This window comes from Rhinatrema bivittatum, chromosome 2 (assembly GCF_901001135.1).
Source record: "Rhinatrema bivittatum chromosome 2, aRhiBiv1.1, whole genome shotgun sequence".
Lineage (NCBI taxonomy): Eukaryota > Metazoa > Chordata > Amphibia > Gymnophiona > Rhinatrematidae > Rhinatrema > Rhinatrema bivittatum.
The window spans coordinates 181,712,909-181,740,329 of NC_042616.1; the positions used below are offsets into that span (position 1 = coordinate 181,712,909).

General features: G+C 45.7%; 1 protein-coding gene across 1 annotated transcript in view; it reads right to left on the reverse strand.

Moving 5' to 3' along the window:
* The window catches only part of LOC115083245 (collagen alpha-1(XXVIII) chain-like), a 57,782-nt gene that overhangs the window by 13,800 nt on the left and 16,561 nt on the right, over positions 1–27,421 (reverse strand). Inside the window, exons 5-7 of the mRNA XM_029587054.1 lie at positions 24,914–24,970; positions 18,378–18,431; positions 12,558–12,599 (exon numbers count right to left, since the gene is read on the reverse strand). Coding sequence (XP_029442914.1) covers positions 12,558–12,599; positions 18,378–18,431; positions 24,914–24,970 — 153 coding nt within the window. The remainder of the gene's footprint in view (positions 1–12,557; positions 12,600–18,377; positions 18,432–24,913; positions 24,971–27,421) is intronic.

Below are 27,421 nucleotides of genomic sequence, written 5' to 3' on the forward strand. Positions count from 1 at the left end.
CAAAGGAAAGGGTCGGACAGGTTGGCACGGATACCGGAATGCAGCGTATCAGCGCTTACATTTTGTGAAATGCACTGAATGCAGCCATTCGCACTTTCATTCAGTGCTCGGTGACTATTTTACTGATGACCCAGCACTATATATACTTCAGCTCAAGGTGTGCCACGTACTTTCTTTGCAGGGGTGGTGTGGGGAGGTGGGCTTTGTGGAAGGAGACTGCACTGAGAGCTAGGCTAGTTAGTAAAGAGAAAAAAAAAGCTATTTATTCTTTATTTGGCTGCAGTGCCAGCTAGCCCAGTTTGTGTTTTAAGCAGTTTATTATTTAGGTGATCTGAGATGGTCTCTGTGTGCAAAGGAGAGAAGTTGCTAGCAGTGCCATTTTTTTTCATTCACCCTCTGGGCTAGGCTGCAAGCAAGCACGATTTGGGTGTTGTGGCTGGGAGAGATATAGTCAATTTTGCTAGAATTTGCATTGGAAAATATATTTCATCGATTTTCCTGCTGTGCCAACAATTCCAGCTTTTTTAAACTGAGTTTGTTTAATTCAACTCCGTCTCTCTGTGCACTGGGCTTCAGTGGGCAGTGGGTAGTTAAACAGACTGAACTTTATTATTGGGACGGTCTGTGCAGTGAAATCCCCAGACTGCCTCTTTTGTGCTTACAAGCAAGCTGCGTGTGTGTGCACACCACACATGTTACATTAGTGCATAGCAAGACACTATGACAGTGGGCAGCCAGTAGGCACTAGGCAGTGACATTAAATCCATAATGTCAGGGAAAGCTAGATGTAGTCGAGTGATTGGGACTGGCAGAGGAAGCACTTCAAAAGACACTAGTGCCACTCCCACATTAAAGTTAAAAAGGCACCTGCCACAATCTAAACTCTTTGTAGGGGCAGGCAGTTCCATCCAGAAAAAAATAAAATCGGACCATGATGCATCGCCACCACCTGTTTCTGGCCCTGTAATTTTGGAGGTGAGGGAAGGGGAGGCTGAGTCATGCCAGACAAAATGTCGACAGCCAAAAGCAGCAGGGGGACAGTAGTCTCGACTAACACTTAGCGTTGACAATGTAGCGCAGTCACTGTTTGCTTCTGATTCAGATGAAGAATCATTTTGTGTGAGATTCTCATCTGAAACGGAAGAAGTAATAGCTGACGAAGCTTTAGGAGGATCAGTTAGTCCTGTCTTAGTCTCCACTTCAGTGCAGCAGAGGAGAGATGAAACTGAGGAGGAGGAGGAGGAGGAAGAGCAGTCAGCACAAGCACAGAGTGTGACTGAGGCCCCTGGCATTGCTTCTCAGGGTGCACCCACTACCTCAGATCCAGTGCCAGCATCCACCCCCAAGGCTTTAGAGAAGGGTGGATCACAAAAGACATCTGCGATCTGGAGCCACTAAAGTGACAGATGACCTGCGTTTTGCTCGGTGTAATTACTGCGCCAGGGATATTAGCGGAGGCAAGCAAATGGGACATCTATCTAATTTTGGCATGGCGCATAATATGAACAGGCAACACCCAACAAGATTACTGCCAACTGGGGATGGTGCCAGTACCAGTCAGGGGACCCCTTCCAAGCAGCGTAAAGTGGTTCAAAAGCAGCAGAGTCAGCCCACGCCCTCATCACCTTCTAGCAGTCAGGTGGCAGGCCAGCAAACCCCTGACATGTGGCAGAAGTGACAACCCACCATGGAGGAAATGGGGTGGAGTGCGGCAATGTTATCCTGGGGTAGGAGGCAGGCAGCCTCAACAGTTGTAACCAGGAGCATTGGGGAAATGATTGCCCTTGATGACCAGCCCTTGCAGTTAGTGGAGAATGTGGGTTTCAAGCGTTTTCTGAAGGTCGTAGTTCTAAATTACAAAATCTCCTCCAGAACCACATTTAGCAGAAAGGTCATCCCCAGCCTGTACAAGCAGTGTCACAGTCGCATGCAAATGCTGCTAGCTAAGGCAGAGGGGAGAGTGCATTTCGCCTGCAATATCTGGACCACCATGAATGCTGCACACTCTTACCTCTCTCTGACAGCACACTGGTGGGACCTGGCTGAGGCAAGGGCAGCCAGAAGATCTATTACTGAACAAGTATCAGGGTGGAGGTGGGCTTTACCGCACACCCACCTGACGGACCAGGCCCATACCGCAGCCAATATTCTAGCATGCATCCGACAGATGCTAGAGGGCTGGCAACTACACCAGCGAGACAGGAATCCTCAGGCAGGGTTCTTTGTCACAGACAATGGGGCAAACATGGTTAAGGCAATAAAAGACGGGCACTTTAAGAACATCTGATGTTTTGCACACACTCTGCACCTGGTAGTGAAGTCAGCTCTGGGGTTGGATTCCAATGACAAAGAGAATGAATAGCTGCATAGCTCAATACAGAAGTGCAGGAACATAGCAGCGCACTTCCACAGAAGTATGAAGGCGGGGCAGGTTCTCAGACAAAAGCAGACTGATTTGGAGATGCCTCACAAGCGTCTCTTTCAAGACATTGCCACCCGGTGGAATTCCATCTTTATGATGCTGGAGAGGTTAGTGGAGCTGCAGACACCCCTTCATGAACTTTCTGGTACAATGGATATAGGTGTGCAGAATCCCCTAGGGCATCATGATTGGTTAGTCACGAGTCAGCTGGTAAAAATCCTGCAGCCCTTCAAGGATGTCACGGAGGAGCTGAGTTCCAGAAGTGCCACCTTGGCTGACATCATCCCTATAGTTAATCTCCTGGATGAACATTTGGAGGCCTTTAAACAGGAAGAGGGAATGACAGTTGAGGTGCTGCATTGTCTGGACATTTTGCAGCAGCTGGTGCAAGAGAGATTAAGGCCTTTAACAGAAGAGAACAGATACATGCTCGCCACAGTCTGTGTTCCCCGTGTGAAAGGGAAACTTGCCCTACAATAAGATTATCTCTTATTGGTGAAGGACCTGCTGTTACAAAAAGTCCATGAACAGGAGCGCCATAGGCAGAGACAGATTAGGCATGAAGCAGAGGTGGAAATAGCGGGCACTTCAGAGAGTTGTGCTCCTAGCCCAAGCAGGAGCAGCACTCTGTCAGCAACAGATAGTACCTCCTCCTCCTCCACTTCAGAACGCCAAAGGCATGTTGCCCATAAAGATTCATCTGTTGTGCGATGGGCGAGAGAGAAAGCAGCTGGCATGAGTGACTCTCAGCTCACCCAAGCAAAGGAGACACCAGCACAGCTATCAGTGACACGGTATCTCTCAGAGCCGACAGAGAACATGCAGACAGATCCACTGGCATATTGGGCACACAAGTCCACTATCTGACCAAAACTAGCCAAAGTGGCTCAGCGATATCTGTCATGTCCACCAACCAGGGTGCCCAGTGAACGTGTCTTTCCAATGACAAGGGATATCATGAACCCTCACCACTCAAGGCTGGCACCAGAGTTGATGGAAATCCTAGTGTTTTTGAAAGTAAACCTGCCTTTGCTTGGGTTTCCAAATTTTCCCTGTGAATGGCAAGATAAATAAAAGCAATTGAAAGCCTTGCAGCAGCTCCAACTGCCTCCTATGCTCCAGAAAATATAAGCACTGCAGCACATGTACCTGACCTGAAACGCTGTGCCTGACCATCCACTGTCCAGGCCGTACGTCCCTATAAGGCCTGACCTGAAACGCTGTACCTGTCCTTCCACTGTCCAAGCCTTATGTCCCTACAAGGGTTTGACCTCTGTCCTCGACTGTTGTGCTTGTCCGTCCAGGCCTTATGTACCTAGGTGGGATTGACTCTATCCTGTATTGCTGTCCCTGTCCGTCCAGGCCTTATGTTCCTACAAGTGTTTGATCTCGATTGCTTTGACTGTCTATCCAGGCCTTATGTCCCTACGTGGGATTTGACTCTGTCCTCGATTGCTGTGCCTGTCCGTCCAGGTCTTATGTCCCTAAGTGGGATTCACCTCTGTCCTCGATTGCTGTGCCTGTCTGTCCAGGCCTTATGTCCATACAAGTGTTTGACCTCTATTGCTGTGCCTGTCCGTCCAGGCCTTATGTTCCTACAAGTGTTTGACCTCGATTGCTGTGCCTGTCTGTCCAGACCTTATGTTCCTACAAGTATTTGACCTCGATTGCTATGCCTGTCCGTCCAGGCCTTAGGATCCTACAAGTATTTGACCTCGATTGCTGTGCCTGTCCGTCCAGGCCTTATGTCCCTACAAGTGTTTGACCTCTATTGCTGTGCCTGTCCGTCCAGGCCTTATGTCCCTACAAGTATTTGACCTCGATTGCTATGCCTGTCCGTCCAGGCCTTATGATCCTACAACTATTTGACCTCGATTACTGTGCCTGTCCGTCCAGACCTTATGTTCCTACAAGGGTTTGACCTAGATTGCTGTGCCTGTCCATCCAGGCCTTATGTCCCTACAAGTGTTTGACCTCAATTGCTCTGCCTGTCCATCCAGGCTTTATGTCCCTACGTGGAATTCATCTCTGTTCTCGATTGCTGTGCCTGTCCATCCAGACTTTATGTCCCTACGTGGGATTCATCTCTGTCCTCGATTGATGTGCCTGTCCATCCAGTCCTTATGTCCCTACAAGTGTTTGACCTCGATTGCTGTGCCTGTCTGTCCAGGCCTTATGTTCCTACAAGTGTTTGACCTTGATTGCTGTGCCTGTCCGTCCAGACCTTATGTCCCTAGGTGGGATTGACTCTGTCCTTGATTGCTGTATCTGTCCGTCCAGGCCTTATGTTCCTACATGGGATTCATCTCTGTCCTCGATTGATGTACCTGTCCGTCCAGGCCTTATGTCCCTACATGGGATTCATCTCTGTCCTCGATTGATGTGCCTGTCTCTCCAGGTCTTATGTCCCTACAAGGGTTTGACCTCGATTGCTGTGCTTCTCCGTCCAGGCCTTATGTCCCTACAAGTGTTTGACCTCGATTGCTGTGCCTATCCGCCCAGGCCTTATGTCCCTACAAGTGTTTGACCTCAATTGCTGTGCCTGTCCATCCAGGCCTTATGTCCCTACAAGTGTTTGACCTCGATTGCTTTGCCTGTCTGCCAGGCCTTATGTCCCTACAAGTATTTGACCTCGATTGCTATGCCTGTCCGTCCAGGCCTTATGTCCCTACAAGGGTTTGACCTCGATTGCTGTGCTTCTCTGTCCAGGCTTTATGTCCCTATGTGGGATTCACCTCTGTCCTCGATTGCTGTGCCTGTTCATCCAGGCCTTATGTCCCTACAAGGGTTTGACTCGATTGCTGTGCCTGTCCGTCCAGGCCTTATGTCCCTACGTGGGCTTGACCTCTTTCCTCAACTGCTGTGCCTGTTCATCTAAGCCTTATGTCCAGTCCTAACGGCTGAACCCTTGTTGCAAAGGGAAACCTCAGTCTCTGCAATTCAAACTAGTAATCCTTCACAGCATGGATCCTTAAATAAAACAAACAGTTTCGCGGGATCTAATGTAATAAGGATTTAATACAACCTGGATGAAAAGGGGCGGGTTAGGGAAGGGGGTGGGGATTCTAGGGGGGATGCTTGGAGACATTGAATTGTTGTTATTCGTGGGGATATAATTGAAAACTGAAATATATCTCTGTCTTTTTTTGTTGTACTATTCCTTTTTGCACTTAATAAAATTGTTTAACATAAAACAAACAGTTTACTTTAGTTTCAGGGCAGAGAAGAGAACATCCTCCGTCTTGCTTATGAAGTCATGATCTGTTTACAAATGCTTAAATCCTAACAATTTGTACCATTATACACTCTATGGGCCAACCCATTCCAGGGAGCCCTTTCCTGATCAAAGGAACGGGAACTCTCTCTTACCACCTGTTGACCAATGTTCCAAGGTACTTAGACTGTGGCAAACACAACACAGTGAGACCATGCTCACAGTGAGACCCTGCTCCAGGTCGCTACACTTTGAAGGCTTGTGCTCCACTCTAGGGGCCAACCATTCCGGGGAGCCCTTCCCAGCTCAAAGGAAAGGGAACTCTCCCCAGGTATAGCCAGCCTGTATCTACCCTCTGACCCATGTTGAACCGCTGTTTACATGGTAACCTCCTCCGCCTCGGCCTTGAAAATTCTCTTTTGTATATCTGCTAACTCTACCAGATTTTAAAAGACCAGCGAGAGCTCATTAGACGCCAACGGAAACATCCCACTCTTGGGGCGAACCCATTCTAGGGAGCCCTTTCCTGCACAAAGGAAAGGGAACTCTCCCCGGGTGTAGCCAACCTGTATCTACTTTGTGCCTTGCTGCCATACACCAGATGACTCACTCAACTCCTTGTGGTGTTCTGGCCACTATCATGGTTGCTCAGTGTGTTGGTGCTAGTCTTTCTGCTTGCTATGTTCCTCCTTCTTTGTGCTGTAGGATGTCGATGCCACTTGTCTTGCCGCTTTGCCTGTCGTGCTGCCTTTGAGGGTTCATGCATCTCTTATCAGTGCTCTCTTTTGAAGCTGCTGCTTTGCGCCTCTTTCAAAGCACTCTTCTTGCCACTCCTGGTACCCCTTTGCCCCTTTAAAGTACCTTAGGCTATTCATGATATTTTGGTGCCACTTTGCCACAGTCTAAGTACCTTGGAGCTGTTTTGTTGTTCTGATGATTGGTCCCCAGAAGTTTCATCAAAATTGATAATAAAACCCCAATTCTGCAGCCAAAAATAGGCTGCAAATACTTCCTCCATTGACTTTAATGAGAACCGGGTTCTGTTGCTGTTTAAAAGCGGCAGTTCCGGAGAGAAAAATTCCGAATGAGGAGCACCGTTTCTTTTGTGCTGCGGGGTTGAGCCGAGAGCGGCCGAGAAAATGAGTAAGTCCAGGTAGTCATGAAGCCATATAATGCATAATAAGAATAAAACAATTTGAAGGGGTAGAGTATTATTAAGAGTGTTGTGTTTTTGTTAGGAAGAATCCCCTGAAGCAGGCGATACTAACCGCCGAAACATTGCAATGTTGGGAGTTCGGATAGCTTTTTATTGTCGCAAAATTTAAAAGCACAGCATGAGCAAATGCTTGGGTGAATTGTGAACACACTCTGGTGTCATTTGGAGTTATGATAAGAGGAACACGAAGGTGACGGCATCGTTATGGAACAACAATTGAGATAAGTGAACAGATGTTCATTTTATGAAAAAAGAATTTAAAAAAATATATATCATTGGGAACTAGTAAATGGCATTAAGTAAAGTGTTTTTCCACCACGAAGTTGGTTGCAGCCCTTTGTGGGCAAGAGCCAAACGACTGAGCACATATAATTCTGATACTAATTCCCTTGTTTAAAAAAACTATTAGATTTGAATATTCTCTAAGTGGTATAGTAGTCCTCATTTTTTGTGGGTATTAGGTATAATTAATTTACATGACATCAATCTGAATCCATTGACACTGGGCATGCAAATTTATCTCATGCACATTCATTGTGGATTTACCGAGAACCTGATTGGTGTTAGAGTCACAAGGACAGGGTTTGGGAAGTCCTGAATTATGAGGCCTCTGGAACATTAGTTAATCAAAAATCTCAACAAAATCTAAATAAAATGATAGGATCCCCAAATCATTAGCTAGAATGCCAGGAATACATGTCAATGGGAAACTAATGCCAGGAATACATGTCAATGGAAACTAATTGGACACCAAATTCTGGTGTCCAAAAATTAGGACTCACCCTGCTGCTCTGATTTCCAGGGGGGAGAAGAAAGAGGGAACCTCTCTGGATAGGGAGAGGAATGGTCAGCAGAAAAATGGAGGTGATACTGCCCCTGGATAAATCCCTGGTGAGACCTCATATGGAATACTGTGTACAATTCTGAAAAGAATATAAACAGGATGGAGTCGACCCAGAGGGTAGCTTCTAAAATAGTCCGTGGTCTTCGTTCTAAAACATATGGGAATGGACTTAAAGATCTAATCATGTATACCCCTGAGGAAAGGTGAGATAGGGGATATATGACAGAGACATTGAAATATCTCAAAGGTTTCCATGCACAGGAGGCTAGCCTCTTTCATCAGAAAGAAGGCTCTGAAATGAGGAGTCAAGGGGGTAGACTCAGGAGTAATCTTAAGAAATATTTCTTTACAGAGAGGCTGGTGGATGCATAGAATGGCCTCCCAGTGGAAGTGGTAGAGTCAAAGTGGTATCTGAACTCAAGAAAGCATGGGATAAATGCAAGGGATCTTAGAGGAAGTGATGGGAATTGTAATAGTTCATAAATTGGATAGATGGGCAGACTAGATGGGCCATATGGTCTTTTTCTGCTGTCATGGTTCTATATTTCTTTGTGTAAATGAGGCCAGGGTGTTTTATGCCACCTCTTTCAGATTACCATAAACATAAGACAAAACCCCCTTTCTCCACTGCTCCTTCATCCCTGGTTTTCTGCAGCAGCTTAAGGGTTAAGGTCTGTGACAAGAATTTGCAAATTCTGCAGCAATTCTGTGGCATGCTTTCACTCATTTGTATAATAATTGTAGATTTTTTGAAAAACCCAAACTCCTATTGTAAATCCATCCAGTTTTTAAAATATTTCTTTCAAATAAATTATTTCTCTAACTTGAGTTGTAACATCTGACTCTTCTTTGTTTTTCTCATTTTTCCAATTCAGTTTTCTTGCTTTTCAAACTTTTAATGACTTTTCATTCCTTTTTCCTTTGGCCTGGTAATTCTTCCTCTCTCTTTTTCTTCCAGCTCAGTCTTAACCAGTGCCTGGGGATTCTGGTGCCATACATGAATCTTCAATTCACAACTACCCAGGGATTTTAATTTCCTATTTTAATAGCCCCTCCCTCCAGATGTTCCTAGTCAGGTCATTACAGCAATGGACCTGAGGCCAGCAGTCCTACACCTGGGCTCCTTCCAATACAGCTACCAGGTGTCACTTTTAACACAGGCCAGGTCACCCTCCCCCCCTCAGTGTATGAGAATTAGAAGTCAGTAGCTGGTTAAGTGAGAAGCAGAGCAGCATAGTGACATCTGGAATAGATACAACATTTTGGGCCTTATTCAATAAAGAATTTTTCCAAGGCCATTCGCAAGCTTGTAATTAACCTATTGACCCAGTTCTGGAAGCTTCCGTTTTTTTAAATCTTTTATTAATATTCCTTGCTTTTCTTGGAAGCTTTTTTGTTGTATCTGAAAACTATGTATAAATTGTTTGTGTAGTCTTAATGTATAAAGGATATTTATCACTTACAAATACATGAGACTATTTTCTTCCGCAGAATTCCAACAATAACATATTAATCACTGCATGCTAATTACTATGTGCAGTTTGGTTTAAGATTGATACCATTTTATTTCATGACTTTATAGAGGTAGAAAAAACAAAGAAAATTAGAGAATTTAATCTGCAATGAAACAGCTTACTATGATAATGACACAATTTTTACTGGCAAAAATGTAAATATTGTAAATTTCTATAGCTATTTTGGTTCCTCTCCACTCTCTCCTCTTTACTTCGTTTCAGTTCTCTACTCTTAGTCCCTTCTCATTCCCAGCCCTTCTCCTCTCCCCTTGCCCCCCCCGTTTAATGTAATTTTCCTTTCTTTGAGTTAATTGTAAACCAGCGTGATGTGTTCTATGAATGTCGTATATTAAAAGTTCATAAATAAATAAAATCAATAAAAATGTAAGCATAGTTTAACCCCATATAGTAAGTACTGTATTAATAAGAAAAGTATGCAGGTAAGGACAATATATAGCATAAGAAAACATTAAAATGGTATATTACTGGGGGTCAGGACCATCACTTCATTTTACAATCATGTTTCAGCACAAGTTGAGAATTACAGTGCTCTTTTGTGATTTCATCAATGTACTGCCATACTACTTTCAAGGTGAAACTCAAGACTTGGCTCTTCCATCAAGCTTTCCCAGAGAGCTAAAAGCAAGAAGAACAAACATCCAGCCTTGTCTTACAGCAATAAAGTAATGTTCATCTTGCGTCAGTTATATGTTCCAAGTTATTTTCTAAGTTGATTTCAGTTGTTTCAAATTAGATTGTACTTTATTATAGATTATGGGGCGGATTTTCAGAGCCCTGCTCGCGTAAATCCGCCCAAAACCGGGCGGATTTACGCGAGCAGGGCCCTGCGCGCCGGGAAGCCTATTTTACATAGGCCTACCGGCGCGCGCAGAGCCCCGGGACTCGTGTAAGTCCCGGGGTTTTCGGAGGGGGCGTGTCGGGGGGGCGTGTCGGGGGCGGGCCCGAACCGCGCGGCGTTTTCGGGGCGTGTCGGGAGCATTCCGGGGGCGTGGCTATGGCCCGGGGCGGCCCGGGGGCGTGGCCACGCCCTCCGGACCCACCCCCAGGTCGCGTCCCGGCGCGCAGGAGGCCTGCTGACGCGCGGGGATTTACGCCTCCCTCCGGGAGGCGTAAATCCCCCGACAAAGGTAAGGGGGGGTTTAGACAGGGCCGGGCGGGTGGGTTAGGTAGGGGAAGGGAGGGGAAGGTGAGGGGAGGGCAAAGGAAAGTTCCCTCCGAGGCCGCTCCGATTTCGGAGCGGCCTTGGAGGGAACGGGGGTAGGCTGCGCGGCTCGGCGCGCGCCGGCTATACAAAATCGATAGCCTTGCGCGCGCCGATCCAGGATTTTAGCGGATACGCACGGCTCCGAGCGTATCTACTAAAATCCAGCGTACTTTTGTTTGCGCCTGGAGCGCAAACAAAAGTAGGCTATTCGCGCTCGTTTTAAAATCCGCCCCTATCTGTTCATTTTATTCGATATGTTCCATGTAAACCGCCTCCCCGGCGACAGTTATCTCTGTTATTTGTGAACCGGAGTGATATGTATTGTATACAGGAACTTCCGCTATATAAAAACCAAAAATAAATAAATAAATACTATCTATTTGTTTATTGAAAAAGTATTTATATCCCGCACTTTCCAAGATTCAGGGTGGGTTACGTAGTCAACATACCTACTAAACTGCATTAACATTAATACAAGAGTTAAAAGCCTGCATTACACATGTAGCACTCTTAATGTGTGTAACCTAGCTTGTGTTAATGTTAATGCTAAATTTATGCTAATGAGGTAACGAGAAGCCAAAGTCTGCTAAATAACTGATTTCTTATTAGAGCAGCAAAAAATAGCATATGTTAAAATGCACAAAACGTAATATAAATGCATAATTAATGCTAAAACCTTAATACTCCTCAGGGAGGTATAGTTAAGTGTTTGCATTTCTGACCACTTTAAGTTGCGTACTTATACTGTATCTCATTTGTATCTCATTTGCATCAGCTGCTAATATGCATGTTAAATACCACAAAGTCAATGTTCAAAAACCGGGAAAATGGATACATTAACTAGTTAAAGTTAGCCGGACATTTTATCCTGCTAAATATTCCTGAACAAAGTTAGTCCATCCATCAAGCCTATTCTAACGCTCCTGCCCCACCCACACTCCCTCAAACCTCTTTTGGAAAGTGGGAGCATGGAATAAGTGATAAACTTCTGGTGCATGTAGCATTGCTGTCAGAGCAACATTAGATGCACTGGGAGTGGATTCTTCCAGTCATCAAAAGAGATTTGGGGGAGGTGCAGGTTTGGTGGAACGGTTAGAGTGAACTTGATGAGGAGGGGGGGAAGGGATGGGATAGGAGGGTAGACTTATGCTGTGGGCCTTTCATTTTTTGTTTGGACTTTGGGGGGAAGGGGGGGGGGGAAGAGGAGGATGGTTTCTCAGAACTAAAAGCCTGTAATGTTTCATACATAGCTTGGGGATGGGACAAAGCTTCAGCCAGCAGAACCTACATTGGTTTTCACTGTGGTAGGAAGTGGGGGGATTAGGGCACAAGGCCTACACCAAAGCTTTTTTCCTCCTCCTGCAATCACTGCTTAACAATATCGCTGGTTAAGTTAACGTTATCCAGGAACATGTTCTCAGATAACTTTAAATCTCCTCAAAGTCACATCTAGACATAGCTAAATAAGTTATTCAGCTAACTCCAATTATTGGAGTTAGCTGAATAAGTTATTTGGCTACCTCAGCTCTTCACCAGAATACCCCCAACTTTATTCAGCTAAATTATAGATGGATAATGACTTATCTGGCTAAACCTTAGCTGGAAAAGTGCCAGAAATGTTCAAACGTTGGCAATTAGCTAGACAGCTCACAAGTTATCTGGCTAAATGCCTTTGAATATTGGCCTTCACGTTTACATATGTTAACAGCTGATGTTAATGCAGTTTACTGCACTGGCCCCTAAATCTGCTTTGCCAGTGACTTTAATCATGAGATCTCTCAACCAAGCTTCTGAAAGATTTGAGATCATGTCATTTGAATTAGCTTCTCAAAAAGACTATTTCCCACAGCACAGGGTTAGGGCCTACCAACAAGTTCAAGACATTGTTATGAACTGAACTGATAGCAGACAGGGAGGCCATGTGAAACTATTGATATGGCAAAGATAGGGAATTTCTCACAAAGGGAGTTGGTGTATCTCGTCTGCCAATGCTAGGAGGCTGAGTCTTGATCAAGGGAGATCCTCAACAGGTATTTTCAAATCAGTTTTCTTCGCATTGCCATCCCTAACCATTGTTTTGCAAATGTTCTTAATAAAAATATATCAAATGAACTGCACTCACCTCTGCACCTTTTTCTCCTTGCTCTCCTTTCACAAAATCACCCTTTTGAGAAAGATAAACCAGTCAATAAACACACAGCTTATTTATTTAAAAGATTTTTAACTCACATAATACAAAGTACTTGGCGAATTACAATAAATATATACATAACATGTCATTAAAATAAAAACATCCAGGATCAAACAAAATAAAACAATAATATGATTACCCATAGCCAACATAAAATTAAAACGCAAACTAGAGAAAACCAAACCCTGCCACTCACAAATCAAAAAAATACAAATGATGCTTTCAGTCCCCATTAGACCCATATGCCTGCTTAAAGACGAAGGCTTTCACCTGCTTTCTAAAAGTCAGATAACATTGAATCAATCTAATTTCATCAGGTAGGCTATTCCAGATAACAGGAACTGCAACAAAGAAAGTCCTCTCGCTTGTTTCATCAAATCTCACTTGTTTAACTGATGGTACATCTAGTAAATTGTGGCCTGCAGATCTTCATTAGCTTTCATGCCAAACTAACATTAGAAAGATTGGTTTGAACTGCAGAAAAAGGAAAGTACCAATTCTGCAATTCCATCAAGCATTTTATATTTTACATTCTATTTTCCAAATCTCTTTCAAAATTAAAAACCTCCTTAGTCTTGTGCGAAGTGGGCAGCTTTCCCCAGACATTTTTCTGAGGAACATTCTAGCAATGGGAATTTCATGGCGTGCTAGTGGATTTAGATATACGGTAAAGGCCTCGATGTTAAACCCTGTTTAAAAACCACCCTGTTTGATGTATTTCTAACCTTGGTTCAATGTAAACCGACATGATATGTCTTTTCATGAACGCTGGTATAGAAAAGCCTTTAAATAAAATACAATAAAAATTCCAGGAAGGCTCTTTGGCAAAGGTCATAAAAGGTGGCTCAGTGAGTCTCTAGGATGAGACACCTTGGACAGAGCCAGGGAGGGGCTGTGCTCGGTCTTGGACTCCATTTGTCAACTTTTGGGGGAAGGGCAACCAAGGAGGATTCTGAGCTCAGGGTCGTTACCTGACAGCCCACAGCCAGTAGGCAACTTTGGGTGCTAGAGGAGCACTTCTAGTTTTTTTCCCATTTGCGCCCTGAGGACATTAGGTCTTGGTGGGAAGCAAGGGAAGACCATCCTAATATCCATTCACTCAAGTGGTTTGAAAATACCACATGTGTGGAATTCTTGGCCTGTTTTGCCAATTTTGCCTTCTCCTGAATTACTTTTCTGCATTGTTTTCGTCTTGCTGAATTATTTCTGGACTGTCAGTAAACTAACTTTTGCTTTGGAACAAAATGCTCGTGTATGAACTTGTTATGTTCTGAAGGACTAAGTGTGATGCTCTGGGTCTTACAGGTTCAGTCTAAGACCCAGGGGATCACAATCAGTGGAGGAGCAACCTAGTGATTAAAACAGGGGCTGCAAACCAGGGAAGCCAGTATTCCAGTCCTGTGGCTGCTCCTTGTGACTTTGGGCAAGTCACTTTACCCTCCACTGCTTAAGGTACAAATTTGGAATGTAAGTCCTCTGGGGATAGGAAATTGCCTACAGTACCTGAATGTAATCTGCTTTGAAATGCATGAAAGACAAAATATAAACCAAATAAATTGCAAAATTGCATAGCATGAATCCGGGGTAGAGGTTTCCCCCAGACCCTGCAAGGAGTTGCTAGTATTCAGTAATCTCTGAAGTGTGGCCCCCTGTGAAAGCAGGGATAACACTTGAAAAAAAGGACGTGGAAGGCTACATTTTCAAAGCAATCTAGCTCTCTAAATTCAGTTAGGTAGCCTTTAAAAATTTACCACCCTGAGTAATTCATTCATTGATTATTAGTCGTTTAGACTACTACAATGCATTGTACCGAGGCATTACTTCTACCCATGTAAATCTGCTTGAACTCCTCCAAAATACTGTAGTGAGTTTGCTGTTGGGCAGTAAGAGATTAAATCAAATTATGACTGTTTTGGAGGGGCTACAATGGCTCCTAGTGGAGGTCCCCAGATATCTTATCACAGTCTGTTGCCCTATGAGCCAAGGTGAGTTTTAAGATCATCGCAGTAGGCTCTTTTGGTCATTCCTTCTTTGGCTTCTGTCCGTCTACCTACTACTCGCTTTAGAGCTGACAGTATTTGATGATGACATTTTTTTGTGAGCTGCTTAGATAATATCTTACCCTTTCCTTGGTATAAGTTAAACAAACAAATGTTCATTTTAACTGCCACCTGCAACATCTATATCTGGTACTGGCCCCAACCTCTCTCTCTTTTCCCGCCTTCCCCACAGCTCCTACAATCCGGGAATTCAGTTATTCAATGTACCCTTCCCAATACTACCCCTGACTAGAATATGACTGAAAATTCAACTAAAATTAGCTGGCTAAAGTTTAGCCTGCTATCTGGATGCTGCACAACTTGCTGAACATTTATATTTGATGGCCTGTTTTAATTGTACAGTATTCATTTAGCTGTATTTAGAACATATATAAAACCAGCTTCCAACAGAAACATGTGATCTTCCCATATTCTCTTATCACCACAGCGCTGCAGTCCCATCATCTCTGGCTTTATCCTCATCTCTCCATCATTCAGGGTCCTCTGTGTTTGAACCCTGCCTTCTTGAAACGTGGTAACATTTTTATCCCCATATTTCCATTGTGAAGCTGCTGTTCCATGCATTTAGAAACACAGAAGATGTTGGCAGAAAAGGACCACTTGTTCCACAGTCTGCCCATTTGTGCCTGCCTACTGCGCTGTCACAGATTTTAGTCAATCCAATCCGTAGTCTTCTTCCTCCCTCTGCCAGTAAGGTCCCTTTGTATCTATCAAATGTATTCTTAAATTCCACCACTATTTTGCCTCCTGTAACCTCTGCTGGAAGTCTGTTTGAGGGATACACTACCCTCTTAGTGAAAAAGTATTTTCTCACATTCCTTTTGAGCTAACCCTCACTTCAGATTCATAATATGAGCCCTTATCCTTTAGTTTTTTCATGCTACATAAAATACTATCTTCTAGTACTTTATTGAAAACTGCTAGATATTTAAACATATCTTACCTTTCCCTTTGCTCTAGGGTGAATCTTTAGTTCCTTCACTCTCTGTGTATGGCTTATAGTGCAAGTCACATAGGCAGTGGAATGGGATGGGCCACCGGAGCCATGGCCCAACTTTTGGCAGGGCAATGAATAAGAGGCCATGTGGCTCTAGTGTCATCTCTGCTCCGGCCAATGAAGACACAGCAAAGAGCGTAGAAGAAAGGCATGTGCTATATAAGCACAGATCTGATGCTGCCTCCTCCCACCATCATTGCATTCTTCACTATTTCCCTCCAGTCTTTATTTGGCCTGACAGGTGTAGTTGGTAAAACTGGAGGAAGGGCCTGGACTGGAGTAAGAATTTCTGCTAGCTATATGCCAGGAGGAGGGAGCAATGTGAATGCTGGTAGGCAGAAAGATGTAAGGGAGTCTAGAGGCAGGTGACGGCTGATTTGTTTGGTCTCCCTCCCAATCAAAATGGCTACCACTGCCTCTTCCCACAACCATCATAGCCACTACCTCTTGTCACCTGCCAGCCCAAAGGATACAGCTGGTAAGGAGGGAGGGAGGGCCTGGACTGGAGCAAGGCTTTTCTGAATACTGGGAACCAGGGGGCGGGGGGCAATGTGAATGACAGAAAGGTGTAAGGGAGAGGGGAGAGCAGAGGGAGAGAAAAGGCAGGGAGGAAGGCTAGCAGGAATGAAGCTTGGTCTCTCTCTCTGTCAAACAAAATGGAATTCTGCTGCCTCCGGCAGGCAATGCAATAGTTTGGTGACCCTCCTTTGACCTGTTTCTGCCATGTCAATTTCCTTTTGTAGATTTCATGTCTAAAACTGAACATAATTCTCATGGTGAGGTTTCACCAAAGACCTGTAGATAGGTAAATATTACTTCCTTCTTCATACTAGCGATACCTCAATTTATGCACCCAAGCTTTCTCAACTGCTTGCTCACACCTATTGGTTACCTTGAGGTCACCACAGAGGATCACCCTCTCAGGTCTGTTTCCTGTTGATGATTGCTAGTTCACCTCCAAACATTTATTGTCCCTTGAATTTCTGCATCCTAACTGCATGCATCTGCATTTTTTGCCATAACCTTGATCATTTTTCCAATTATATAAGGTAATCATTCATCTTATCTGCTCTCTCGCCTGTCTGCATTTTTGCAAATTGTTGTATCATCTACAAAGAGGCACACTTTCCCTTACAACCTTTTTCCAGTGTCACTTATAAAAGCAGTGAACAGGACTGGACCTAGGACTGACCCCTTTGACACTCCATTGATTTCTTTCCTTTCACCAGAATGGACCCCATTCTGAGTCCGGTTGCTCAAAAAACTTCTCATTCAGTTTATAATTTTTCTTCTAACTCCTGGACTAGCTAGTTTGTTCACCAGTCTTCTATGTAGAACAGTGTCAAAAGTTTTATTTTAATTCAGATAGGCTACCTCTATTGTACCTCACTGAGCTACTATTCTGGTCATCTCAAAGAAATCAAGTTTGCTTGCCAAGATTTTCTCCTTATGAAACCATGTTTCCTAGCATCTTATAAGCCATTGGCTTCAAGATATACTATTCTATCCTTCCGTAATGCTTCAATTTACCTTGCCCACTATTGATGTTAAACTAACAGGTCTATAATCTTTTTACAACTTCCTTGTTGCCACCCTTGTGCAGTGGTACAACAGCTGCTTTTTTCTAGTCTTATGGTACCTTTTTTGTTTCAAGTGATACATTGAACAGAGCAGTGAGGATTAAAGGGAGTACCATCCTTCAGTATTCCAGGATGAACCCATCAGGACCCATAGCCTTGTTGACTTTCGATTTTGCCAGTTTACTACCCTTCTGTGAAAATAATGCTCAATTGTATTACTACTGAGCCTAGTCCCTTCCGGCCTCAAATAAAGATTCCTTCCTGTAGAATTTCCTTTTCATGCACAAAAAAACAATTTCAGTGAAATCTAAAATGATTGAAGGCAGTTCTCAGTTTGTAATTTTAAATTGGTTTGCTATCAAGTCCACATATATTTGGCAACAATCCTTAAAAGAGTATTGCACATTAGGCCATGTCTACAAAGGCATTCACCCCATTCCTTTCCTGCAGTATAGATGTCTAGTAGGCTGCAGGCGACAGGCCCTGGAGAATATGGAATTCTTTTATATGATGTAATGCTTTATATAGGCCAAACAAACATAACCCAAAGATGTTGCAGCCCATATGTTTTTGAGACCACACAGGTCCCTTTTTATGGTAATCTAATAAAAGGATATCACAGTCTACAAAGAATGTTTTTCCTGTGGGAACCATTTTATGAAAATAAATGACTTGATCTTTATGAGGACAATTTTCAAAAGCCCTTTGCTTGGATAAAGGGCTTTTGGTAAAAGCTCCACCGTAACATGATGAAAAGTACAAGCATTGTTCCACTAGACGGATACTTAAGTGCATTTAGAAGAGGCACTCTCGGGACAGGGTTAGGTCAGGAGAGGCAATAATGGGTTCTAAATTACATCTATTATTTAGAAGGAAAAAAGTGCCCACAGAAAAAGCAGGTTCAGATCTCTGCAGGTACTTACTCCCAGGGCTATTTGCAAAGGAAAAATATGTGTGTGCTTTCCCTTTGAGATTTGGTGCAAAGTCATTGGGTAAACGTGCCTGCATCAATGTGGATATTTCTGAAAAGTGGCCCCAGTATGTACCATCCTTTATATATTAGAAGGATTAAAAGTGTATTACTTTGTCTTTAAACCTGTTTAAGTTCATTTACCTTTTCTCCTTTGGATCCTCGCTCACCTTTCACACCACTCCTCCCTTCTTCACCCTGGAATAAATAAGACAGATATAGCCAAGCTAGGTTTCTTCCTATGTCCCTATAGAAAGTACATCAGACCTCAGACTCAGGTAAAAAAAAAAAAAAATGTACAACGCTTCCCCTTTCTTCATTTGTCCCAGATATCACTTTCAGGATTGTACAAACCCCCAACCTACTTGAAATACAGAGGTTGGGAGTACACAGTATGCTTTGTGTGCTTGAAAACCTCAAATTCACCACAGTCAGTCCATGGCTAACTTGAGCTCTACACACAAACATCCTGCGTGATTGAAAAGGTTTTTATTTGGTCTGAATTGGACCTTTAATTAACAGAACTTTTTATAATACCCTGTGCTTCTCTCATTACTAGTAATTTGTCAGTATGAAAAAGTGTTAATTAATTGCATTGACTTTTGACCATTAAAAAATACAACATATGTGATTTATGTCTATAACAATATTTCATTCCTTCAAAGGAGAATCATAGGCAAGATTTCAGTGAATATCTTTTTTGGGGAAAAGTAAAAAATGTACATTAAGTCAGAGGTTTCCAACATGTGTCTGGATCCAATTTATTTTTAATTGCTTTTCCATTTTTTTATTTTTATTTTTTTGCTTTTATCTCTCTTGGTCTGTTTCCTACATTATTTCATAATTTCTTCTTCTAATCTTATCTCATTTTACTTTAATTTTTATCTTACTATATTTATGCTGTATTTTTAAGTATTCAGCAGGTTTCTTTTTTAATTCTCATGTTCAATCTTGTCTCTCATCCCACTGTCTGTGCTCCATTCTGTCTCCCCCAACTTCATTCTCTTTCCTAAAACTTGATGTTTCTCCTACCTGTCCATCTCTCCATCTCCTCTCCATCTTATGTCATTCTCTCCAACTTCTTTTTCTCTCCTCTCAACTTGTTTCATTCTTTCTGTCCTCTCTACTATTAGGTTTTGTAGATTTCGTGGACCCTTGGCCCGAGGTGGGAGTTGACTATCCATGAGGGGTTGAGCCCCACAGGGCCCCACCGTTGGGAGATGAAGTGGAATGGAAACACAGGAAACTGGACCACGGCTGTGGCACAGGAGAAAGGAGGCGTAGCCGAGTTGTCTGCGTCACAACCACATGATCGCAGACACCTGCACTGAGACAATACTGAGGGGTGCCCAGAGGAGCGGGGGTCCGAGAGAACAGTCCAAGGTATTGCAGTGATGGGCAGGTCAGGAGATAGGAAAAACCAGAGGAAGGAACTCAAGGCAGAGACGCACTGGGCAGGCCCAAGGAGCGGGGAAGCGTGGAGACAGGAACTCCGGTGTGGCAATGCTGCGGCTACCCCGAGGAGCGGGGAAGCATAGCGAAAGGATCTCTGGCGAAGTAGTGCTGAGGCCAACCTGAGGAGCGGGGCAGCGCAAGACAGAGTCCCGGAACGGGAAGCGCAGGGCAGGCCCCTCGAGGAGCGGGTACCTAGAGCCAGAGACCAAGGTTGAAGAGCAGGGATCCAAGGCAGGAACCGCAGGTCCGGAGAACAGATACAAGCAACAGATGAGCTCAGGGAATTCGTTGCCAAATCGGTTAGTGTAGGCCAAAGGAGGTGCTTAAATATCTCAGGCTTGTGATGTCATCAGCCGGGGATGACTCTGGAGTTCCCACCCTAGGTCCTTTAAAGAGAGGCCAGATGACACGCTCATGTGCCTAAGGAGGCCCAGAGTCGGAGCATGGGTTGGCAGTGTCGTCTTTGCCGCGACTCGAGGTTCTTCGGCGGCAGACAAGGCCGCGAAGAGGAGAGCAGTGCAGGGAGCGCTTCCCCTGCCCTGCAGCGGAACCGGGGGCCGCCCCCTGCAAGACGGTGAGGAAGGTCGGTAGCAAGATCCATGGCCGACTGACGTGACAGTATCCTCTCCTCTAGACACCCCCCCCCCCCAAGAGGGTCAGAGCAGCCAGGGTGCCAATTGTTCTCCAACTCTTGCGGATTCTAGGGCTGAAGTCCCATGGAGCACAGAGGGATGACTGTCTCAAAATTGCCTCGAGGCATGACCGGGAGCCTCAAAGGGGTTGAGAGAGCTGCCAGGAAATGCCCTTCTCCCTTCTCAAGCTGCAAAAGAGCATGTAAATTCTGGATCTCCTCCTCCTTGTAGGTCAATAGGGACACAAAACCTTTCGTGGCTTGATTGTGCTTCATTATGAGGGCTTCGTGTTCTGCCACCTTTTGCATCAGCTGCTCCTTCAACTGAGTGAAAACAACCCTCAAGACGTTTCTCTGGAGAGAACAAGGCCTGGTTTGAGTCTCCTGGAACTTCTTGCAGGGAAGAAAAGGATTAGGAAGAGCAGTGGCCACGGTTAGGGACCGGGGAGACTCTACCAGTTCTAGACAGGACTCCGAACACCGCGGCCCCCACTGAATCAGATCAAGCGAAGACCAGTTGAATTGTGGCTGGTGCTTCCGCAGCCATGGCAGACCCAGGATTACCGGATTCACGGCCATAGGAAGGATGTAGAAGGAAATGACCTCGGAGTGATCCAGTCCAATTCTCAGAGAAAGAGGCCACGTGGCTCGTGTCATCACACTGGGAAGGAAGTCCCCATGGACCGAGGAGAGGGCCAAGGGAGGAGTCACAGGGCAGGTGGGGATTTGATATTGATCCACGAGGCCCTGCTGAATAAAGTTTCCCCCAGCGCCAGAGTCCACTAGGACCTGAGTGGAAACACAGGTGTAGGGTAGTTCCAAGGAGGTGGACAATAGGAACAGGGGTGATGCTGTAGTAAGACAGAGAGTTACTGACTCTGACGTCTCTCGATGAGGATTTACTTTCTTCTTTTCTGGGCTTTGAGACAGCGGGTGTGTAGAGTCTCCACAATAAAGACAAAGCCCAAACTGGTGGCGACAGGATTTCTCACCACTCATGAGGTGGGCACGGCCTAGTTGCATCAGTTCCTCAGAGGACAAAGAATGGTCACCACCAGAAAAGAGTGGTTCCTTAGCATGAGCCCACTGAGCAGCGCAATTCTCTCGGGCCCGCTCTTGGAGGCGTCAATCGATCTTCCCTGTGAGATCGATGAGCCCTTTAAGGGAAGTTGGAAGTTCTCGTGCTGCAAGTTAGTCTTTAATTTGGGGAGCTAAGCCATCTAAAAATATGGCATGTAAGCTGTTCCCCTGCCAATTTAATTCCGTGGCCAAAGTTCGGAATTCGATTGCGTAATCGTTTAAGGAGCAAGACCCTTGTCACAGGTGAAGAAGATCAGAGCCCATGGCGGGGAGCCTGCCTGGTTCTTCAAAAACCTGCTTAAAGGCTGAAACAAAGTGCGGCAGGTTCGAAAGCAAGGGGTCGGAGAACTCCCACAAGGGAGAGCCCAAGCCAATGCCTTACCATCCAAAAGGGAAAGAATGAAGGTTGTTTTCACCAAGTCATTTGGAAAAAGCGCTGACTGAAGGGTAAAATGCATGTGGCATTGATTTTAAGAATCCCCGACACCGCTTAGGGTTCTGCTGAGTATCAAGGCGGTGCTGGCAGAGAAATGACAGCCCGACTGGGATCAGAGGCCGGCACGGGGGCCGCAGGGGACGGAGGTAGGATGTTAAGCTTGGTCAGGAGATCTTGATGGGCGGCAAGACGGTTTACGTCTGCCACTACTAGTTCTAAAGTCGACTGGAGATTCTGGAGCTTCTGAATGAGCCCAGGAATGGACTCAAGCACAGCCAAATCCACCGGTTGAGAATCCAGTCAGGCATTTAGGCACTCTATAGATGTAGCCAATGCCTCCAAGAATCGTTGCTCCTCCTGGATCTTCTGGGCCAGGCCCGGAATGGCCTGGAGAGCGGTCAGGTCCTCCAGGTCCATGGACTTGGCAATCTGTTAGGTTTTGTAGGTTTCGTGGACCCTTGGCCTGAGGTGGGAGTTGACTCTCCCAGAGGGGTTGAGCTCCACAGGGCCCCACCATCGAGAGGCGAAGTGGAATGGAAACACAGCAACTGGACCATGGCTGTGGCCCAGGAGAAAGAAGGCGTACCAGAGTTCTCTGCGTCACAGCCACGTGATCGCAGACACCTGCACTGAGGCAATACTGCGAGGAGTGGTGTCTGAGAGAACAGTCCAAGGTATTGCAGTGCCAGGCAAGTCAGGAGATAGGATAAACCAGAGGAAAGATCTCCAAGGCAGAGACGCACTGGGCAGGCCCGAGGAACGGGGAAGCATGGAAACAGGATCTCTGGTGTAGTAGCGCTGAGATCACCCCGAGGAGTGGGGGAGTGTAGAGACATAATGTCTGGTGTGATAACACGGAGGCTACCACGAGGAGAGGGGAAGCGTGGAGACAGGGTCTCCGGTGTAGTAACACTGAGGCTACCCTGAGTAGCGGGGAAGTGTAGAGACAGGAACTCCGGTGTGGCAATGCTGAGGCTTCCCCCGAGGAGCGGGGAAGTGTAGAGACAGGAACTCCGGTGTGGCAATGCTGAGGCTACCCCCGAGGAGCGGGGAAGTGTAGAGACTGGAACTCCGGTGTGGCAATGCTGAGGCTACCCGAGGAGCGAGGAAGCATAGCGAAAGGTTCTCTGGCAAAGTAGCATAGAGGCTGACCCGAGGAGCGGGGCAGCACAAGACAGAGTCCCGGAATGGGAAGCACAGGGCAGGGCCCCCGAGGAGCGGGTACCCAGAACCAGAGTCCAAGGTTGAAGAGCAGGGATCCAAGGTAGGAACCGCAGGTCCGGAGAACAGGTACAAGCTCCAGAGGAGCTCAGGGAACTTGTTGCCAAGTCGGTTAGTGTAGGCCAAAGGAGGTGCTTAAATATCTCAGGCTTGTGATGTCATCAGCCAGGGACGACCCTGGAGTTCCCGTCCTAGGTCCTTTAAAGGGAGGTCAGATGGCGCGCGTGTGCCTAAGGAGGCCCGGAGTCGGAGCGTGAGTTGGCAGCAGCGTCTTTGCTGCGACTCGAGGTTCTTTGGCGGCGGTCAGGGCCGCGAAGAGGAAAGCAGCGCAGGGAGCGCTTCTCCTGCTGTGCAGCGGAACCAGGGGCCGCCCCCAGCAGGACGGTTAGGAAGGTCGGTCGCGAGCTCCACGGCCGACCAACATAACATCTACATTGCCATTCCTTCGTTCCTCAGCCTGTCTCTATCTATTGCTTTCAGTTCCAGCAAGTCTGCTTACTTCTCTTCCTGTGCTCACCCCAAGCCTCACTTACTCTCTCCCTTCTCATCTGGTCTCTCCTTTCATGCCTTCTTTAACCCTCCCCACACCCTGTCTCTATTGCTCTTTCTCCTGCAGCTTCTTTTTCTTTTCTCCTTATCTCTGTGACCTATTTCTCATAAAATACCCCCTGTCTCTTTCCCACTTCTTTTCTTTTTATTTCTTTATATTTCTTTATAAAATTCATATTCCACTCTTCCCTCAGACTGTCTCACTTATTATCCTCCCCACTTGCTATATATTCCCTCTTCAGTCTCTCTTCCAAGTTGCTTTTTTTTCCCTTTTCTAATTCAGTTTTATCGTTTTTCAAATTTTTCATTACATTTTATTTTTCGTTTGCTACTTCTTTTCCTCTCTCCTTTAACTCTTCTTTCACTACTCCCTCACTCTACCTCCTTTATCAAAAGTGCCTCCACTCTCCAAATCCTTCCTTTTCTTCTTCTCTTCTAATATATTTCGATTTACTCCTTTCGCCTTTTCCCTCCTTCAGTCTCTCCATCAAATTTGTTTCCTTTTCCTCCACATTCTGCTCATGCTCTCTTTTCTCTCAACTTCTCACTCCTTGCTCAACCCAGCTATCTCCCATGTCTCTGTGCTTCCTTACTACTTCTTTACTTTCCATCCACATCTCCCTTACTCATCATCCGCATCTCTCCCTCTCTTGCAACCTAATCTCTTCCCATGCCAGAAAGCCCGCCAAGCTGTTGTATCTCCTTCTGGCTCTCACCCAGTCATTCCTTTAACTATCACTGCAGGCAGCACAGAGCTCGGGACTATCAGAGGAAGTAAAGAAAATATTGTTTTTCCTTCTACCATTGCATGCTTTATCCTGGACTCTCATGCCAGGCCTGGTGTGAGTCCGGGGAAACCGTGCATGCTACAGTGGCTGGAAGCATCAGCATGAGAGGAGGAGAATTTCTTTGCCACCTACTCCTGCTGTAGCATGACTAGCTCAGTTCCTGCTTCTTCGTAGACCCTGGTGCTAAGAGAATTTGGGGGATGTCTCTTACAATCCCACCCTCTTACAAAATACACAGAATTACTATATAAATCACTGTTCAGGTCAGGCAGAATGCTGCAAATTTTCAGTAATCAGTAACGAAGGATGAGGAAATACTGCCCCAAAGTGTATACAACAGTCAAATAAATACTACAGTTTTAAAATGTGCTTGAGTATGTCTGTGGCCCTCTAACAAAAATACTTGAAAATAATCTAGCAAGCATTCTCTGAATGTATTAACACCAACTTCTGAGGGGGCACTAATGCCTGGTATTTTATGGTGCCTCTGCCTTGTCAGTAAAAATTCATTTGGACTTACAGGGGGCCCTTGCACTCCTGGCTCACCCTTTTCACACTGGCAAGACTTTTGTTCACACTGTTGAGGTAAGAGAAAAAGGAAAAATTAGTTTACGTGTTGAAATGAACTAACATCTGAAACAAGCTGTATTTGTCTTTCTACATTAATGCATTTCAGCAGCAGTATAAGCTGTGTTCTTCATTTTCCCCTTCACGGAGCCCCATTGGAGCCTGAAAATGTTGGTGGCAGTAGACTGTGGGCCAGATTTACTAAATATTTTTCCATCTGCACAACATGGGAAAAATCCTTTCAGAATCTGTGACCTTATGATAGCCAGCAGAGCAAAACATGACATTTGTACAGTCCTAGAGATAACGGTACACCAGGGCAGAGGCAGTGGGCTGACAGTGTGGCATGGTGATTGGAGCTCTAAGCCAGGGCTTCCCAAACCTATCCTAGGGATCCAACTGGAAACCCAAATACATGCAAGTTTATCTCATGCCTATTCATTGCAGCTATCCTGACAACCTGACTAGTTGTAGGATCCCTGAGAAAAACTTGGGAATCCCTGCTCTAAGTTGTGACCCCCAGTTTTGCTTCCCACCTCTCCTTCACGGCCCTGTGTAATATTGAGCAGCTCACTTACACGCCCTAAACTCTAAGATTTTAGACTCTTTGAAAAGGGAACACTGCAACCACCTAGTACAGATCGCTGTATAGTATGCAGCTGGTGCTCTAAAAAAAAATAAATAATAAAATAAAAATAAAAAACCAATAATAGAGAAATACAGATAAAAGAGAAGCCCCACACACTCCACCTACAAATCGCCATTATCCCCTGAAGTGTGCTACTGGGCCTTCCCCCTTTTTTATCCCTTGAAAGGGTACAATATTTCTATCTCACTGACCATCTGCCAGGAGGACCACAGATGGATGACTTTCTAAATTACTTTTGACCTCTTTCAGCGGAAAGGCTCTGAGTGAAGGTTCAGTGCAATGTACACAGAGGCTGATATACAGGGAAAGCTCAGCATCTAACCTGGGTGCCTAGAGCTGGGTGAATCTTCAGCCAAACTAAGTTTTGAGTTGACAATTCATCTAACTTTAGGCTCCTAATACTGAGGTGACTTAATTCCAGCCGTTTTATTTGCCTAAGTTTAAGAAGCTAGTGGTGGGGGGGGGGGTCATTCGTTAAGCCATGGCATTTCTCCTCGAGAGTAAAATACCAATGGAGTCAGAAAGCCACGGTAAATAACTGCCGCTTTGCGACTCCTGCAGTATTTTTCTTGTGAGGGAAAAATACCGTGGCAGGGAAAGCCCCCCCACCCCCCAAACAATGTGCAATGGTGGCCCCCAGGACTGTGGGGCTACCAAGGCTTACAAACCCCTGGATTCCTTTGTTCCAATCCCCCCCCCCCCCCAATCCCCCATCCCAGCCGCCCTTGGACACTGCCCATTTGTGCACATTTTTTTTTTTTAAATGTACTTTTAAAGATCAGCACAATTCCCACCACTCCCCACTCCCAAACCCTCCCCTTCCGTAAAAGAAACTGGCCCTCACTGCCTCGCAGACTGGGATTCCCCCCCCCCCCCCCCCAACTCTAGGCTTCCCTATCCCATTACAGACAAACAAAACCCTGATGATCAAATAACGGGACTTGCCGAAACATTTGCAAGCCACATTATTTGAACTGAAGTTAGCTATAACTCAGAAATTGTAGCTAACCCTCCCTGGGAGATAGAGGATGCTAATGCATGTCCTGAAGCTTCTGGGGACCTGTTTTAAAGGGGCTGATGTTCCAGAGTATTCCCCCCACCCCCACGAATAGTGTCAAACCCAGAGGTCTGCCTAGACCTGTGTTTCACCACCACCACCACCACTACCACATCTTTGCAGTGTAAAATGTAAAAAATGTACTTTTAGAGACTGATGCAAACCCTGCCCTCCTGCTCCTAATCCCTCTCTCTTCGGAATAAAAAAATCCTGCCTCTGTTGACCCAGGAGGTCAGGATCCCCATCCCTAGACCCTCCCTTACAGACAAATGGATTCCTGGTTGTCCGGGGGACCTCCAGAGCCCCCACTTCTGGGCTAGTGGTCTAATGGACTCATGACCCCCTACCCCGGACCCTCTCCAGGGCCGGCAGAAGCACCAGGTGAACTGGGCCTGGGCCTAGGGCGCTGACCATTAGGGGGTGCAAGCCATATGGGGCTACTCGCAGCGGCAAAGAGGAGTGGAGATTCGGCAGGCAGCGAGCAGCACCCAACCTGCTTATGGCCCAGAAAACCCACACACTCGGCAGGCGCGATCCAGAACGAGGTAGGAGTCGGGGCTGAGACGGGGGGGGGGGGGGGGTGCAAGGCAGAAGGTGCTAAGCGTCTAATCCCCTTGCACCGGCCCTGACCCTCTCTTACTTCAGAAAGTATCCCTGATAGTCCAGTGGAGGCCAGGAAGCTAGGGACGCCCATGCCCCCACTGGATCACCAGGGATACTTTCTGAATTAAAGGGGTCCAAGAAGTAGGGGTAGG